We start from the raw sequence: 14,058 nt of genomic DNA, 5'->3' as shown, positions 1-14,058 counted from the left end.
GGGCAGGCCACAGTTCACCCTCCAGTCTCCAGTGGGCCTACGAAGTTCTTACTCTAGTGCCTGCATCCCTGGGTGAGAGGTCAATGAGGCCCAGGGGCTCAGGGCAGGCTCTCAAGCCAGATCCTACAGCTAGTTCTTCCTCTGTCCCCAAGGTCTTGGTGTTGCGTGAATTGGAAATACTCCCTCTAGGGCAGAGGCCCCTCCAGCAGCCGCGGACAGACACAGCAGGTCAGGGCTGGTCTTAGCGGAAGGTAAGCCCCACTCAACCCCCAGCCAGGGCCTATGGTTTAAGGCGCCATGTGACATACATCAGAACTTGAATCAGCCCAAGGTTCCTTCCCCCTCTTCAGCTTTCAAGACCCCACTCCAGTGACACCTCCTCTGGGAAGTCCTCCCTGATGCCCTCTCTTGACTGAGATTGCTCCTTCAGAAACTCTTAAAGCCCTGGGAGCCCCCTTCTTCAGCTTCTGCCTTGTCCTGGGGGTCCCTCATCACCTCCCAGTCACCCCCCCACACACCACGTGACCAAGGAGGGATGCCCAGCTGCCACCCACATGGGTGTCCACAGGCTCTAGGGCAGGAGTGGGGGGAGGGGTGGTCGTGCCTCTGAAGGAAAGAGGGGATGCATGGAGGGGTCCTCTGGGAATCTGATCAAGGGGAACCTAAAGGTGTCGAAGGAGGCTGGCCTCTCTCTCTCCCACTCTGTTTTGCTGCAGGTGGCGTGCCTCGCAAAGGTTCCCCAGGGAGACAGGCATCGCCTACAAGGTGCATGGTGGACACCCCCCACCCCATCCCTTTCCTAGGTCTCCCTCGTAGCTGCTCATCTGCATTCCCACCATAAATCCTCCTCAGAGTCTGGCCCAGAGGCACGTACTCCAGTGAACCTCCACCAGGTGAAGGAAGGGGCTTGTCAACCCCTTCCTGATGGTCACCGAGCGGGGAGGCAAGGACTAGGCGAGTTTGACGAGCTGAAACAGCACCTGGAGAAAGTTCCAGACTTGGAGACTGACTTGGGCATCCCACTTGGGGCTCCAGGAGCCTGGATGGTACAAGGAAAAGCAGGGGAGGAGGAAGGAGAGGCAGAGACAGGACGTAAGTCTGGAAGAGTCACAGACTTTGGGTCTCTGGGCTGTGGCGGGGAGGACAGGGGACTGAAGTCAAGCTAAGGGGATGGAGGGAGCTGAAGCCCTGGGGAGCAGAGGGGAGCCAAGTGGCATCTGTGGCCAACCTGGGGGAGGGGGAGGTCGGGGTGGTACTTACAGCAGAGGGATTTTCTGGATTCTTAGAAAAACAATAGCCAGGGCTTGTTGCTGGGACAGAAGGATTGGGGTCACCAGCTGGCTGTTAGGTACCGTGATTGGTTCCTGATGCTTCGGAATTCAAGGACAAGAGGCCCTTGGGGACACCGGCTGACCCTCAGTCTCCCTAGCCTTCTCCCCAGCCCCCACCCGGGGCCCCACAGTATGTAGGATGCTCTGACTGTCCATTCCCCTCTCCTTCTCACTTTGCTCTTCTTTCCCTGGGGCGTGTGGTGGGGATGAAGTCTTAGAGGTGTTTCTCTGAGACCATACAGGCACAGGAAATAGACAAATCGTCTCAAAGCCATGGGCTTCTTGTCCTTTGCCTGGGCACCTGCTGAAGGCAATTGCTTGCTAAGCATAGAGTGGGGTACAGGCCTGGGCTTGGGTGAGGAAGGGGGACATTCTGGGTGGGGACTGGTGGAATAAGGCCATCCCTGAAGGTAAGGGGCCAACAACCCCGAGTCCTAGGATCTCAGAAAGGTGTGACAGAGGCATTCCCGGGCTCCCATTGTCCTCAGGGCACAATCCAACTCCTTAGATCAGCCAAACAGCATCATCTGGCCCCACAACCCCCCCGCCAACTTCATCTTCCTTTATTTCCACAATGAACCCTTCCAGCCATTGGGGTGCAAGCAACAGGAAGATACCCTGACTAACTTAAGGGCAATGGGGGTCATTGGGGCTCCAGGAGCCTGGATGGTACAAGGAAAAGCAGGGGAGGAGGAAGGAGAGGCAGAGACAGGACGTAAGCAAGAGCCTCACAAGCAAAGCAGGGGTCAAGATGGGGATACCAGTCCATGAGGTCCCACAGCCAACATGCTTGGGCTGCCAGAATCCTCTATATTTTTCTGTCACTCAAGATTTCATGGGCATCTCATTGACTGAGCCCAGCTGTAGGGTAGCCAGAGGAAGGATCTGGCCCAAGAAGGCTTCAAGGACTCACTTGGCTGCTGAAGAGCGAAGGCAAGTGCCCCAGTTTACCTTCCCAGCAACAGTCCTCAGTGGGAAGGACAGAACTCCCCCAGAGGAAGAGGGGACACGTGTTTGGTGATCAAACCCACAAATGTCCGTTGTGCCTTTCACTCGCTTTGCAGCAGCCCCGGTGCCCTGCTTTTTGTTCCTCAAATACAAGAAGCTTGCTCCTACCACAGGACCTTTGCACTTGGCATGTTCTCTACCTAGAACACTCTTCCATCTGTTCTGTACATGTCTGGTTCTGTTTCTTTCTTTCTTTCTTGAAACTCAGATCGAAAGTCTGTTCCCCTCAAAGTCTCCCACCCCACCATCCCTTCTCAAGATTTCCCCATCAGATCATCTTGAGACCATCGTCCAAATGTCTTCCCACCAGCCCAAATCACTTTATCTATGGCCATGTCTGCGTTGTGTCGCCTGTCTCCTTCCACTAGAATGCAGACACCATGAAACCAGTGACTATAGTTAGTCATTAAACCTTTACCATGTAAATAAGCAAATGGGAACAAAGAGACCCAGACAAGGGATGGGCAGCCTGGCCAAGGAGGCCCAGAGAAGAGATCCTGATGGCATTCAGGGTGCAGAAGCCAAACTTCGTCCATGCTGGTTCACTGGGTATAGGCTGGCTAGGGGGATGGGCTCCACAGCGGATTGCCTGGGTAGGTGCTCACTGATTGTGCCTCAGTTTCCTCATCTTGGAAATGAGAATCCCAGACGTGAACTGGGTGACTATTTTATTGCTGAGCAAGCCGGGAGAGGCTACAAATACATCCACAAAAGTCCCTTTAAAGGCATGCTTCTCAAACTTCACCTTTCCCAGAATTATGATAACCTGGAATGTCGTCAAAAGGTCCTCAGGAAGCATCCCTCTTACTCAAAAATTCAGATTCAGTAGCTCTCAAGTGGAATCCTGGAACATTTCCAGGAACAGCCTCCCACGATTTTCAAGTTGAAACCAAGAGATTGTAATTGCGCCTTAATGACACTAGATGGAGCAACGAGCCCAGAGAAATGGTCCGACCCAAGCCGCGCACAGCTCTGTGGCTGCTTCCCCAAGAGTGGGCACCAGATGGCGTAGGCTGCCTACAGAAGGAGCCGCACTGTGTGCCGCGGGGAGAAAAGGCTTCCCGTGCCTTATAGAATGAGATGCAGGAGGGGGACACACACACACACCCTTCCCTGCTAAGGTGGGTTTTAGCCGCAGGGAGGAGCCCTGATAATAAATAAACTCGTCTGTTTATTTCAGGGTGATGGATTTCACCCCTGTCCCGATCAGATCAGTGTCCCATCGGCCAATAATCTCTGCAGTTCTTCCCAGGGCAAAGGCTTTGCATTCAGTAGGTGCTCAACAAAGACCTGATCACTTAAACAGATATGCACATATGCACACAGGCCTGCTTGGTGAGCCCCGTGGAAAACAATTAGGTAGTGATCATTTCATTATTAAGTGCCTACTGCGTGCAGGCCAGGCACTGTGTTAAGTGTTTAATACACACTAACAGATCCTTCCCCATAGCCCTGAGAGGCGGCTGTTATGATTACTGGACACAGAAGGGGAATGAGGCTCCACGGGGTTAATCACAGTCAGAAAGCCGTAGGCAACCCTCAAGTGTCATTGCAGAGCAAGGGCTCTGAACCAAGGAGGGCATCTGGGGGTGAGTTTGGAGCAGGCTCCAAAGTAGGAGAAAGTCATGGACTAGCAAAGGGAGGGCATTGAGAGAACACCCCTGAGCAAAGGGGAAACCATTGGACTGAGAGTGTTGGAGAGGCAGGTGTTTGGCTGCAGAGGTGCTGGAAGGGGGTGGAAGCTAGTGGGGTGGGGAGCTGGCTGATAGAGGACCCAGCGGCTAGGGAGGTAGCCACTGCTACAGGGGAAAGAGTCAATAGACTCAGGTTCCAGTGCTACACGTACATGCTGTGTGTCCTCAGTCGAGTTTCCTAACTTCCCTGGGCTCCCTTTCCCTCCTATTCACAGCCCAGCCACAGGTTCATTGGGAGGACTGAGTGTAGAACCTATGAGAAGGTGCCTGCCACAGTTCCCCGTTCAAAGTGAGCCCCCCGGGGTTGCCGCTTTTCTTTCCCTTATCATGTGACCTAAGCAAATCTTTCTCTGTGCCTCAGTTTCCCCCATCTCTCCAGGGTGGCCGGGTAGAGTCGTCGTTGGGTGCAAGGGCTCTGGTGTCAGAGAGCCCCGGGGGTCTCCTGGTGCTGATGTTGGGTGTATGACCTCAGAGGCATCCAGCTGGGGCATGGGGGTGGAGGCTATAGCTCAAGCACCAACCAGTCGTGAATGCTGTTCCAGGGGGAGGACATGGCCTTGGGAGGGCAAGGATGGGGTAATGAACTTCTGCTAAGCCAGTTCCCAAAGTGTTGACCGCTGGCTCCCAGCATATCAGCAGCTGGCGGCACAGGTCCTCTGGTCCAAGGGGGATGCAAGCAGCACATCAGCCTACCCATTGCAGAGGACGGATTACAGGAGTCCTCTCTGCAGCCTCCCCGACACCAAGATCCCCGGCCTTCTTGAATGCCTCCAAGCACAGGGAGCTTACTACCTCCTGGTATTCTGTGCTTCTCTTTGCCTGCTCAAGCAATGGCAGGAATGGGGCCCCTTCCTTGCTGATGCCCTGGTGAGGTGTAAATAAAGAATCAGGCGGACAGACCAGCAATATCAAGTCCATAATCCGCATAGTCTCATCCACTGAGGACGTGAACCCCACCCCCCCCAACCCCCTGCAGGATCCTGCCTGCTGGTGGCAGACCCTTCCCAGGTACCACATGCATCACCCAGGACGATTTAAGGTACAAATAACAGAAATGCTACTCAAGTTGGACTAAGTCTAAAAGGACTCATCAAATGGAAAAATCCAAGGCAAGATTGGTTTCAGGTAAAGCTAGCTCTGGGGGTCTCAACGACTGTCCCCAAATCTGTGTCTCCTGCTTCCCTTTCCGCTCTCAGGCAGCCACTACCCCCTCAGATAGAAACCGCCAAGTGGCTCCCGCACCTCAAGGGGACTCGAGGCTCCTCAGGCCTGGCCTGTGCCACAAGGGAGGGAGAAGCCCTATCCCGAGCCAAGCTCAGCACGCTGTGAACTCAAGAACAGAGCAGAGTGCTGAGCAGGCACCAAGAGTACCACGTTCCGTCCTGACCATCCCAGCCAGAGAGAGACCACACATCTGGACAAAGACAAAGGCCGAGGCTAGAGCTAATGGCACAGCGGAGAGCCGGGGTGGGGGGTGGGGTCGCAGCCGGCGCGACAAATCGACCAGGAACGAGAGGGTAAGAGGATGGTAAAAAGAAATTAAGAGACAAAGAGATAGGGGCAGGAGGAGCACCAAGGAGGATGTCCACTAGTGTCGATCATAAGAAAAGTATCTATTTTTAGCTGATTATTAAAGACTTTGCAACATGCACAGAAAATCCTTCAAGCTTTCCCATCATCTATTTCCCAAGCACCAATAGCAGACCTTCTAGCGCCAGATGTACTGACTTCAAAGCCACTCAGGACATAGTTTGTGTAAGCACAGCACAGTGTTGCAGGGGTGTAGTCTATAGCCCGTGCAAGGGCAGCAAGGACCAGCCAAGAACTTCTGAACCCGGCCAAATCGTCTCTCTCTGACTAGCAAACGTGTGGGAAGTCACGTAGGTGAGCGTGCAATACAGAGCACAGACCCTTTCTCAGGGCTGCTCGACTTGACCGACCTAAGCCTTTTGTTCGACTATGCAGCCTTTAAAGGAGGCACAGGTCAGGGCGTGGTTTGGTCCTCATCTCAAGCCTTATCGTGGCCTCCCACATCTCCCCTTTCCTTTTTAAATAAATCAAGCATATGAATTTGTGCTTGAGCGTGTAGTCGTTGTTGTCCTGCACGAATCTGTACAATGTACCATATTAAAACAAAAGCAAGTGGGGCGCCTGGGTGGCTCAGTGGGTTAAGCCGCTGCCTTCGGCTCAGGTCATGATCCCAGGGTCCTGGGATGGAGCCCCGCATCGGGCTCTCTGCTCAGCGGGGAGCCTGCTTCCTCCTCTCTCTCTCTGCCTGCCTCTCTGCCTCCTTGTGATCTCTGTCTGTCAAATAAATAAAATTAAAAAAATATTAAAACAAAAGCAAGTAATATAATGAGGAGTCCAGTAAACAACCAGAATGAGTGTCACTAGTGCTGTTATTCCTGCTATCCACAGACTCAAAAAACGTTTCACTCGTTTGAGCTGCAACTGCCTTTTAAGGGCAAACTGGTGACCATAATTAGCATACCAAGGTCCTTCTACTTCCACAGGTAATAACATGTATGGAGGATGTATAGTTATAAACACTATCATGGGACCTGTGCGTGACGAAGGCAGGGACATAGGTAGACAATTTGTTAACACACAATGGTCACAATGGATATTATACAATAGACGTCCCCCTTGGAAAGAGGTGAGAACTATTGATCCCGAGCCCACTACCAGTAAAAAAAAAAAAAGGTCTAGGAACATAGGTCCGCAAAGTCAGATTGAAGTCTTTTGTGGCAGTATAACAATTTCTGGCTATTTGCACTCCAGTTGGTCCCAGGGCAGCAATCAGTTTCCAGAGTTTTGCATGAAGCATCCCTCCGGCTGTAAGCGGGGAGACATCTTCTTCTCCTCCGCTGATTTCTCTGACTCAGGGTCAGTGTTGCAATTCATTGCCGCAGGGGCGAGGAGTCGGCAGCATCTCTCTGGTATCCAGCGTGCGGTGTCCTCATCCTGTGGAAAAACACAAACCAAACCGCGTCCTCTGTGGAGGACAGGGTCAGGACCCTTCCAAGTGCCCGTCAGGGGGTCTTTCCACCTAGCCTAAGGAAGAGGAGAAAAGTCTGGATGCCGAAAGCGCTCAGCTGCTGTGCGGCCTATATCGTCGACATTCAAAAAATTTAAAACATAAAGAGTTAAAATTAAATGCGTATGAGGAGAGTATTTCATTGTTCCCTGTAGTATCTCCCCCTCTTTTAATTTTTTGAGGTAAGATTTAAGGGTATCATTAGCTTTTTCGACAATGGTTTGTCCTTGTGAATTATAGGGGATGTCCATTGAATGTTCTGGTTTGTTTGTAAATAAATATTTTTACATTTTGTAAGTTACAGACATCTTAAGAAAAAAAATATCCCTAGTCTGGAAGAGCAAACATTAGAGACTCAGCAATGTTTAAAATAAGACAAAGTATTAAGAGACACAACACTACAATCTTTTAGTTTATTTAGTTCCATGTTACTAAATCTGGTTTAGTCCGAATGTAGTAGCCCTTACTTCTGTAAATTTTTACCCATTTTAGTTCCCAGGATTTTAACATATCAAAGACCTGTATTTGTCCTGAAATTTTTCCCATATGAATTTTTTTCAAGGCGGAATTTATCTTACAAGAGAACTAAAACAATTATAAATGACAAAACTCAGAATAGATACGGTTAAATTATCAGGTGATGACTTCATCAAAATATTAAAACTTTAGGAAATGTATAGAACTCTTAGAGTAGTTACAGCATTTATCCAAATGTAACCCAAGGCTTATTATTGGTTTAGTAGTACTTACCGAGTATTTTGTATACCAAGGAAAAGCCTTAGGAGTCAAAGAGATCTTATTTATAATTTAAATCTTGTCAGCAATTGTTAAAACCTTAGAAAGTTTTAAAATACATGCCTAAATATAATTAGGGATGTTAAACGTCTGATAAAACAAAACATAGAAACTGGGTTTTTTGGGCAGGCAAAGAGAAAACCGTAACATTAATTAACCTAAGAAAACTTTGCGCTTCTAAACGAAGAGACAATCAGCTTTTCTATATCAGTGTCTTTTCTTTTATTATTATTAACCACGTAGTCTTAAGATAGTGGGTTTACTGGGTTTCCTTCCCATCATGAATGATGTCGCAGACAAAGGGAGGGGGATCCTTTAGATGTTGTCCTGACCAAACCTAAAGTTCCTTTCCAGAAGATTTCCCCTCACAAACCTTTTACAACTTGCTTTTGTATTCAGGTTTTGTCCCAAGTCATTTTCTTCCAAACAACCTTTCATTTAAGACAAAATTACTTTCTTTTACTTTTAACAAAATGCATTCTCATTCCTTAAATCATTCTTACATATTCCTTCCTTTCTACATCTAGGGTTGCTTTCCTCATTTCCATCAGTCTTACGCTTAGCAGAATTTTGCACTCTTAGAAATATCTTAATCTCTAGTGAAGACAAAATATAAATCAATTGTGAACAGTTACAACAGAATTTTTTAGAAGGCAAATTATGAAATAGTTTAGTATAGTTTTATTTCTGTTTATTCTTCGTTTCTTTGTAGTAAGAAGTCAAAAGCATAAACCTATATCAAGTACTTAATGCTTTGGTATTTTATTTTATTTGGTTAAGGCCTAGATGTTCCTAATTTAATTCTATTTGTTACCCAAAGGCACTCCATCCTCAGGGGCGTTTAAAGGGTCTGATTGTGAACCAGTGAGACCAGCGATTAACTTAAGAGGGAGGAGGAATATCTGTGTCCCTGGGCTCATTCATATCCTCTTCTCATCTACTACCAAATCACAGAGGGAATCCCGAGAGGCTATAGACATTAAATCTATAGAGTGTTGCAGATCTAAAGCCTCCCAAGTATCCTCCCAAATTTTCATTGTTCCTTTAGGACAAGCACATGACCCCCTAATTTTTTCAATTGATTTTTAATCTTTTGCCCCACTTTTTGCCATGCATCTAAACTTACAGTTCCTTCCTTTGGGAACCATGGACGTAACACTGAAACGGTGTCAAAGAACTGCTGCCAGGTTCCTTGAGTAACCTTGGACCCCTGCTTTTTCATTAGGGCCTGCAATGCTGTCAAAAAGAAAGTTTGGTTCCACTGATTGACCTTGCCCCATGTTATTTTACTCCTGTTGTGGCTCTGAAAAACCAGGCTCCTCTTACCTGGATTTGGTAACTACTTACCTATAAGCGTGCACCACCTGAATGTGCTCAAGTCCCTGTTCGCGCGCCACTTGTCACGGCCGGTGCAAAAAATCGACCAGGAATGTGAGGGTAAGAGGATGGTGAAAAGAAATTAAGACACAAAGAGATGAGGGCAGGAGGAGCACCAAGGAGGATGTCCACTAGTGTCGATTTTATTCAAGGCTGTGAGGCATGATATAGCTAACAGAAACAATCATAAGAAAAGTATCTATTTTTAGCCGATTACTAAACAGTTTGCAACATGCACAGAAAATCCTTCAAGCTTTCCCATCATCTATTTCCCAAGCACCAATAGCAGACCTTCTAGCGCCAGATGTACTGACTTCAAAGCCACTCAAGACATAGTTTGTGTAAGCACAGCACAGTGTTGCAGGGGTGTAGTCTATAGCCCGTGCAAGGGCAGCAAGGACCAGCCAAGAACTTCTGACCCCGGCCAAATCGTCTCTATCTGACTAGCTCACCTACTAGTCACGTAGGTGAGCGTGCAATACAGAGAACAGACCCTTTCTCAGGGCTGCTCGACTTGACGGACCTAAGCCTTTTGTTCGGCTATGCAGCCTTTAAGGGAGGCTCAGGTCAGGGCGTGGTTTGGTCCTCATCTCAAGCCTTATCGTGGCCTCCCACAGGGGCATGGGCAGGGAGGGAGCCCCAGAGGAGGCAATGACTCAGGGACTCAGAGACCTCAAATTTGGCGTGGTAGGGAGAGAACAAAGGGACTACGGGCAAGGTGGGGGCAGCAAGGAAGGAAGCCAATGGCCCACTTGTCTGTCCTTGCCCAGACAGGATATTTAAGCTGTCTGAAGACCTTTGTGTTCACCCGACTAGTCCACGAAATGTCCAACACGCCTTGCCTGTCTTCTGCCTTTGCCTGTTAAGGAGGCCACTGTCTCAGTCTACCTCGTGGACACCTTAAGGTCTCATTCCATTTATTCCCTACTGTTGGGAAGTTCTACCTGATGTCTACCCTAACTTTCTCCTGCTCTTGGTCACAAATGAACAACTCTGACCTCAGACTCCCTAAAGTGTAAAGTGGTCTGTCCTCACCTCACTCCATGTGGCAGGAAGGGAAAACACAGGACGCAGTCTTGGACTTTCTACCACAAGAGAAGCCGCAGAGGTTTGAGTTATCCAAAATGACTTGGAGACAATCCAGTTCAGAGCCCTCAAGTGCTCCTTCTGGCCTCTACTTTTACTCCAGGGACACCCCATCACTGTCTCCCATGGTTACTGAACCTTTTTCCCCATGTCCCCACGTCTAGGGGAAAATAATTAATTAATTCAACCATTTATTTGACTCATCTAGTACCTTCTTTGTGAAAAAACCTATTCCAGTGCAGGAGTCAAGAGACAAATGAGAAATCAAAGTAACAACTCTGCTTCAAGGCTATTGTAACTTCCAGGAAGGAAATAACATGGGTGGGGGTTAGTATCCTTCTGGGGGATGGTCAGTCCAGGAAGGCTTCATAGAGGAGGCAGCATTTGAGCTGAGACCTGATAGAAAAGAAGCGTGCGGGCCAAGAGGGATGGGTGTGTCAGTTGGGTAGTCCAGGAAGTTACATTCTAAGACGGAGTTGGGAGTTCTGTTTGCCCCTGCAGAAGGCGCTCCAACCGCCCACCCCTACGCGCCACCCCTTCCCAGAATGCATGGCCCCAGCTCTGTGCCCTTGGCTTTGGGCTGCGGGAGCCCAGCTAAGGGCTTGAGGGAAGAGAACAAGATCAGGGAATTCGTTCCTGGGTCCCTCCTCTCCCCAACACCAGAGAGGTTTTGGGGTACCTGTTCTATGCAGTTCTCTCTCCTGTTGGTTTCCTGTGACCCCCCCTGTCCTGTCACCCCTCTGGGCCTGCAGTGGTCACAGTCCTGGAGCTTCTGGCCCAGGTTGCTGTACCTCGGGCTGGCTTCCCCAGCACCCTGCCCACAGGCTTTGGATTTAATCCTTTCGTCAATAAGCTTTCCTAGAATTATCCTCCTTCAGGAGGGCCATCTGCCCCCTCCCTGGTCCCTGACTCCAGGGGAGAGGCCATGGCGGGTCAGGGAGTGTTCCCCAGGCCGTGGCAAGGAAGTGGGTTTTTTTCCTAGTGGGTTTCAATCGGCAAAGAGTTTTAAGCAGAGCGTAGCCAAACCTTCCGAGCCTGGCAACCACAGGCCTGGGTCTGTTGACCCGAAGGCTTACTGATAACATAAACAGCAAGTGAACACTCTTTTAATGGTGTATGTATGTATGATATGCTATATTCTTACAACGAAAGAAGCTAGAGACAAGAAAATGCTATTAAGAAAATCATAAAGGAGGGGCGCCTGGGTGGCTCAGTGGGTTAAAGCTTCTGCCTTCGGCTCAGGTCATGATCCCAGGGTCCTGGGATGGAGCCCCGCATCGGGCTCTCTGCTCAGCAGGGAGCCTGCTTCCTCCTCTCTCTCTCTGCCTGCCTCTCTGCCTACTTGTAATCTCTGCCTGTCAAATAAATAAATAAAATCTTTTAAAAAAAGAAAGAAAATCATAAAGGAGAGAAAACACATTTATAGTTTTGAATTGTATTTATGGGGGAAAAAAATCTGCATACAAGTGGACCCACACAGTTCAAGCAAGGGTCAAGCTGTTCATGGACCAACTGGATTTCCCAAGGAGGACACACTGACTACAGATCCTGGGGGTTAGGGTTTGATCTTATCCTGTTGGTAGGGGATGGGTCACAGTTCTCCCCGCTATACGACCCCTTTACGGTAACCTGTGTTAGGATGGCCTAAAAGATGTTGCGGTCCCAAACATAGCTCCAAATCTTGGCGGCTCTCATGCAAAAGTTTGTCTGGTTGCTTTTGTTTTGTGGTTCCACCGCACCAACATGGGGCTACCAGGATTAGCACGGTACACAGGGAGCTCATGTGGTCACCAACAAGTTCATTACCACCAGACCCAGCCTGTGATCTCCAGGCGCGTTAGGCCCCAGTCACTGCGGGGCACGGCCATGCCTCCCTCATTTCTGCAGCTGATGCCATCTCTAAATGGGCACCAGGCGCCTAAACTGAACACCCTGGAATGCCAAAGCCACAGAGGGGTCAAAGGTACATTCACGGCCCCTGGGCGGCTCAGTTGGTTAAGCGACTTTTAGATCAGGCCATGATCCCAGAGTTCTGGGATTGAGCCCTGCCTGCATCCCTGCTCGGTGGGGAGCCTGCTTCTCCCTCTGCCCCTCCCCATTCTCTATCTTACTCAAATAATTTTTTTTTTAAAAGAGGCACAGTCAAAGCTACTCTTTGCAGAGGAGCCCCAAAGCTATGTTGTTTAGGCCCATGTGTCTTACAAAGCCGTCTAAGAAATGATCAAACCCTGAATGGCGCCTGCGGTGTAAATGAGCACAGCTGAGCATGGGGAGCCCCACGTGAGGCAACAGAGAATGGTGGGGACTGTGGCAAACCAAAGGTCACACCTCATCTAAACTGGGCAGCTGTGATTGAGCTCCAGCTACTGGCTGCCATGTGAAAGTTGGCACCAAGGACTGCCAGATCTTGGGGCATTTTTAAAAGAAAGCCAGAAAGTCAGATTTCTACATGAAGTTACCCAAGTTCAAAATGCTGTTCAGGCTGGATTCAGCCCACAGGCCACGAGCTTGCAAGCCGGCTTTAGTGAGACAAGTTTTTCCATCTCCCCAGCTCTCCACTCTACAGCCTGGCTCTCTGACTATCCACAGGACATGGACCTGTGTCAAATAAGGGCAGAGCCAGGAACAATCCCCTCCCCTGCTGACCTCAGACTCACCCTCCCTCAAATAGCCAGGGCTTCTCCGGTGGGTCAGGCGGATGGGTTCGACTCCCCCCCCACCAACTCTGGGGCTAAGTCCCACCCCAGGGCCTCCTTTCAGAATGAGAATTGGCAGGCTCGCAGCAGCACGGGGCCTCCAGGCAAGCCTGTGCATGTCCGAAGTCCACTGGCTTTTCTGGTTCTCAAGAGAAAGTCCAGACTCGTCACCATGACCCCAGAAGGCTCTCACTGGCAGATGGTTCCTGACTCTTGCAGCCTGTGACTTTGTCCCTCAAACGGGTCCCTGCTGACCCCAGTGCCATTTCTTCACCCTGCCCCCCAACCCCAACCCCAACCGTACTCGTTTGGGATAGAGGGAGCTTCTTGCTGTCTGTCTTCCCTCTGGACCTTTGCAGGACTGTGCCTGAAACATCTCTCCCACCACAACCTCCACCCAGCACTCCTGTGTTTCTGTAGGTAGTAGCTCAGAAGCCTCATGTCCCTTCTTCCAGGATGCTTCTTGGATCATGTGTACTAGTTTAGGGGTAGAGGACAGATGTTCCCACAGCCTGCTGGAGTTTCCCCTTAGCGCTTAATTCTCTTCCCTGAGAGAGGGGGAGGGCAGGGACAGTAACTGTTGTATTTCCAAGTGTCTTCCAGCATCATGCCGGGAGGCCAAGCAAATGCTTCAGTATTTGCAGCAGGAAGAAAGGAAGGAAGGAAGGAAAGAGGGAAGGAAAGGGGGTAGGGAAGAGGAGAGGGAAGGAGAGGGAGTGACTTTCCCTGTTTCCATCTCTGTCTCTTTCCTTTTCTGTCCATCTGTCTCCCTGCTCTCTGTCCTCATCTCTGAAGTTCTGAAATCTCCCCTGACAATGCAGCGGATCATCTGTTTCTGAGTAGGCCTCCCCATCTTGGACCAGCAGGCCTTCTTGCCCTCGCCACCCCCACCCCAACAAGGCGTCCCTCCGGGAACGCTGCTCTTCAGCCTCAGGACGTGGAGCGTCTGGGGGGAGGGGGGTCGCTCCAGATGTTTCCCCGCAGGGGGTCCTGAGGCTGGACCGCAGGGGTGCCGAGGTCGCGCACGGGACGGG

At 50.0% G+C, this 14,058-nt stretch overlaps 1 protein-coding gene across 1 annotated transcript in view; it reads left to right on the top strand.

Moving 5' to 3' along the window:
- Positions 1 to 11,190, top strand: part of IRX6 (iroquois homeobox 6) — a 122,573-nt gene extending 111,383 nt beyond the window's left edge. Inside the window, exon 6 of the mRNA XM_044260060.1 lies at positions 11,081 to 11,190. Within this exon, the coding sequence (XP_044115995.1) occupies positions 11,081 to 11,190 (110 nt within the window). The remainder of the gene's footprint in view (positions 1 to 11,080) is intronic.
- Positions 11,191 to 14,058: the final 2,868 nt, after the last annotated feature.

Source organism: Neovison vison, chromosome 7 (assembly GCF_020171115.1).
Source record: "Neovison vison isolate M4711 chromosome 7, ASM_NN_V1, whole genome shotgun sequence".
Classification (NCBI taxonomy): domain Eukaryota; kingdom Metazoa; phylum Chordata; class Mammalia; order Carnivora; family Mustelidae; genus Neogale; species Neogale vison.
This window is presented reverse-complemented; position numbering and strand designations above follow the sequence as displayed.